At 50.5% G+C, this 4,332-nt stretch overlaps 1 protein-coding gene across 1 annotated transcript; it reads left to right on the forward strand.

Annotated features, from left to right (window-relative positions):
* Positions 1-560: 560 nt before the first annotated feature.
* On the forward strand, positions 561-3,163 carry LY6G6F (lymphocyte antigen 6 family member G6F). The gene is made up of 5 exons (XM_077760872.1): positions 561-618; positions 1,121-1,450; positions 1,533-1,796; positions 2,763-2,918; positions 3,093-3,163. The coding sequence occupies exons 1-5, from the start codon at positions 561-563 to the stop codon at positions 3,161-3,163; spliced, it is 879 nt and encodes a 292-aa protein (XP_077616998.1).
* The last annotated feature ends 1,169 nt before the right edge of the window (positions 3,164-4,332 follow it).

Here is a 4,332-nt window from a genome sequence, read left to right on the forward strand (position 1 = left end):
AATGTACTTTCAGACTAAATGGAGGTGAACTGGGGCGCCTGGGTGACTCAGCCAGTTAAGCGTCCAACTTCGGCTCAGGTCGTGATCTCACAGTTTGTGAGTTCAAACCCTGCGTCAGGCTCTGTGCTGACAGATTCTGTGTCTCCCTCTCTCTCTGACCCTCCCCTGCTCACGCTGTCTGTCCCTCTCAAAAAAATAAAATGTTAAAAAATTTTAAAAAGAAAAAAAATAAATAAATGGAGGTGAACAGCTGTGTCCCCTTCTATGCAGGCTTTTTAGCGTGAAGAGTCTTTAATCTGTGTCCTTCAGCTGATGTAGAGTCAGAAGTGTGAGGAGATCATCTTCAGAACAGACTGGACTGGGTCTTTTCCCCCTTGGGACTGCAAGGTGGTGGTCACTTCTTCCCCAGTAGACACGAAGCTGGGCTTTATCTCCCCAGCACTCTCATCCCCTCAAGAAGACCATGTCACTCCAGACCAGGGAGTGCTGGCCTTTATCTGGGTTCTGTTTCCTCCATGGGGCACCAGGTCCTGGGCAAGAGAACTTGGCAGGCTCTCCCCATGGCGGTCTTATTCCTCCTTCTTCTGTCCCTATGTGGTCCCCCCCAGGCTGCTGCAGGTAAGGAGCTGGAGGTGGGGGGTTCTTCAGCTATTTGCAAAGTTGGGAGGAACTATTGCTTCTCCTTAGGGGCCTGAGGATGGCGTGTGACTCAAAAAAATAGATTTACCCCAACTGACTTCCCCCTACCTCTAATTCTGGGGAAGACCCAGAGACAATGAGGGTCCAGATCAAGTACAGTTTCCCTTAGAAAATAAGAATAGATACATAAATGCTTCTAGAAAAGGAGAAATGAGAAGAAGAGATAAGGGTATGTGCCAACTATTCCAGCCTTTTCCCTCTTGCCTTCAGATTCTCTTACCCACCCATTAGGAGGAGAGGGGAGGAAAGCCCTACCTTCTTCTCCCCTCCTCACTTTTTTATAGCTGTCACTTGAGAATTGTGCTCATAGCAAGACCCATGCTGGGAGACCCCACAAGGGGCAGAAGCCAGGGGTTAGAGGTCAAGTGGGAGCTGTTGATCTGATGGAGGTTTCTAGCATCATAAAACCCCCTCTCTACAGACAATATCCAGGCCATCTATGTAGTCTTTGGGGAGGCAATGGAGCTGCCATGTCCCGCACCACCCACTCTGAGTGGAGACGAACTCCTGTCCTGGTTCCACAGCCCTGCAGCAGGCTCCTCCACTGCCCTGGTGACCCAAGTCCAAGTGGCCAGGCCAGTCCCAGAACCTGGAAGGTCCATAAGGGCATCCAGGCTCAAACTGCTGGGGAACTACTCTTTGTGGCTGGAAGGGTCCAAGGAGGGAGACGCCGGGCGGTACTGGTGTGCCATTCTGGGTCAGCATCACAAGTACCAGAACTGGAGGGTGTATGATGTCTCCGTGCTCAGAGGTGAGTGGAGACATGCGGATCGGGGACCACTGGGGGCCAGGAAGCCCAGCAAAAAAACTAAGAGGTCCCTCTCTCCTCACAGGATCCCAGCTATCCGCGCGGGCTGTGGATGGATCCCCCTGCTCTGTCCTCTTATGCTCTGTGGCCCCTGCCAGACACCTAGACTCTGTGACCTGGCTGGAGGGAAGGGGTCCTGTGAGGGGCCATACACAGTCGTTTTGGAGCGATGGGGCTGCCCTGCTCTTGGTGTGTCCTGGGGAGGGGCTCTCTGAGTCCAGGGAACATAGACCAAGAATCATCCGCTGCCTCATGCCTCATAACAAAGGGGTCAGCTTCAGCCTGGCAGGTAAACTGAAGGAGGATATGGGAGAGGATATTGCCTCTGGAACATTCTGCACCTGCTGGGTAGGGGAGGAGGACCTGACTTTGTAACTGGCCAGATTTGGGTTGGGGGTGATTTCTGGTGCAGCAGATCATCACCTGTAGGGGGACAGGGCTTTTTTCTCATTGCCTAACTCTGTAACAGAGAAGGGGGTTGATTAAGCCAACTTTCTGGTGGAATAGACCACTGGCCAAGAAGGGCAAGAAGGATTCTGGTGAAATATACCATTATTTAGAAATAGGGTAATCTAGGATTTTTGTGGACTATTCCATATCAGAGAGGAAGTAAATAAGAATTATTGATGGGAGAATTGTCTTTTGAAGAAAATATATATGCACTGATGTTATAATGGCCTACTGAGAGTGAAAGTAGAAGGAGAAAAATGTATAATTGTTTTCCAATTAAAGGTCCATTATACATAGAAAGAATGCCATTGGATGTAGGATAACCCCTTTACAAAGCAGGAGGGAGGAGCAAATTGCCATCACTTTGGAAAGCAAAGGCCAATTAACGAGCAATGACTGGGTCTTATTTCCCTCTAGAGCTCCAGCACCTAATGTGGCGCCTGGCATTTGGTGGGCACTCAGTGAATGTTCATGCAGTGAATGAACGGAAGAATTAATGAGTGGAAGGCACTTTGTTCTTGAAAGTTTGGATTACTCTTAAGGAAAGAGTGCAGTTATGACTGCCAGTCTGCTCTGGAATTAGCTGTACATATATGGGAAGGGGTGTATTGCTATTTGTTCACAGGGTCAGGATGAGAGGCTTGAAAATGGGCAAAGTGGGTTGGTAGAAACTGGGGCAAAGATGCTTGTGAAATCTTCTGGTGGGAAGAGCCCACAAGACTATGGGGGAAGCCTCTCTTTGGGACACGGGAACAGACCTCTCACCACCTCCCTCCTTATCCCTATTGTCTTGCCCCTACTGTAGCCCCCATGGATGACTCCCCTGCCCCCTGTGCCCCTGCCGTGGGCTGGGATGTATCCTGGATCCTGATGCTGTTGCTCACAGCAGGTCAGGGGTTCACCATCCTAGCCCTCAGCATCATGCTCTGGAGACAAAGGGTCCAGGGGGCTCAGTGCAGAGGTGAGTCCCTCCCTCCCAGAGGAAAGAAGAGAGCATGTGGGTGTGAGGCAGAAGGTTGGGCTCACATCTTGCCTCTATACCCTATTTCTCTAGAGGAAGAGGGTAGTAAGGAATATAGCTGTGAGTTATCTGGTAATTTCTCTTGCTGCACCCCGTATGGCTCCTTCTTCCCAGATGCCTCGATTCCTCATTTCAAACCCGAAATCCAGGTCTATGAGAACATCCATGTGGCCCGTTTCAGGTGAGAAACACTAGGGGTTACAATTGGGATGGGTATGGAATCCTAGTTCTGAGGAGGTAGAGTATGGAAGTATACTTAATCTGTCTTTCTGCTTCACAAAACCCACAGCCCGCCTGCTCCCAAGATCAGATGATCTCAATGACATCTGCTGGGAAGTATGACCTGCTGTCTCTCCAGCCATCTGGCACCTGAAAGATTCGCCTGAAAACCTTGGCAAGGGGGGAGGGGTTAGGAGTGCTACTTTACAGTCCAGCTGGTCTCCAGCAGTCAAGCTGTGTGTGTGTGTGTGTGTGTGTGTGTGTGTGTGTGTGTGTGTGTGTGTTTTTGTGTGTGTGTGTGTTTTGGAGGGGGTTGCTGAAGGAAAGGAGAACCATTATCTTGTGACATCACCTATGAGAAAATGTGGTCTCCTGTTTTATAATAGCCAGTGAAGAGGTGGCCCTGAGCGCCCAATCCTATGGGATTGAGGGGAGCCTGGGGTAGGGGGCAGAGGGTGAGGAGATGTGGGGATAGACAGAGAGGAGATAGAAGAATCCAAAGACTTAAGCAGTGGTGGAGAATCAGTCTTGGGGAAACCAAAGGACAAATGGAAGAAAGTGAAGAAGAGAAAAGGGAAGGACTCAAGTAAGAGGAAGAGATGGACAGAGAGAAACAAATAGAAGCACCAAGTAGGAGGATGGAATGACAGAATGGAAAGAAGACTCAGGTTGCTTCTAAATTATGCCAGACCACCCCACCCCTACCCCCAACCCCTCATCCCTGGCACAGTCTCATTTTCCCAGAGAAGAAGTTGAGGGAGAACAAAGAACTTTAATCAGACCTCAGACTTCCTTGCATGGAAGGGTAGGGCACTGAGTCAGGATGGGGATGGCTGTGCTCAGCTCCCACTCTGAGCCACCGTCCTTATCCTAGCACTTCATTGTGGCATCCGGAGTGGTGAGAGGCTTATCAACATCCTGACATCCTGGGAGCCTCAAGAGTCACATGCTATCTCCTTGGTAGGGGGAGTGTCCGCAGGGGTGGGTGGGTGGATTCCCCGGTGGGGTGTGTAATTGGGCCCTGTGTGCTGGGCTGACAGTGAACTGTGGGCAAGTCTGGGCTAGTCAAACAGGGAAGAGCACTGGGGCTCCCAAATGGTCCATTTCTGGGTCTCAGGCAGAAAGGAGCTGGACT

Source organism: Crocuta crocuta, unplaced genomic scaffold (assembly GCF_008692635.1).
Source record: "Crocuta crocuta isolate KB4526 unplaced genomic scaffold, BGI_CrCroc_1.0 scaffold762, whole genome shotgun sequence".
NCBI lineage: Eukaryota > Metazoa > Chordata > Mammalia > Carnivora > Hyaenidae > Crocuta > Crocuta crocuta.

What these genes read in the sequence shown, in the direction of transcription:
- LY6G6F (XM_077760872.1), top strand. Translation starts at nt 561, where the DNA reads ATGGCGGTCTTATTCCTCCTTCTTCTGTCCCTATGTGGTCCCCCCCAG. An exon ending in TCCCCCCCAGGCTGCTGCAG is followed by an intron (nt 619 to 1,120) that starts GTAAGGAGCTGG and finishes CCCTCTCTACAG; the next exon opens with ACAATATCCAGGCCATCTAT. An exon ending in TGATGTCTCCGTGCTCAGAG is followed by an intron (nt 1,451 to 1,532) that starts GTGAGTGGAGAC and finishes CTCTCCTCACAG; the next exon opens with GATCCCAGCTATCCGCGCGG.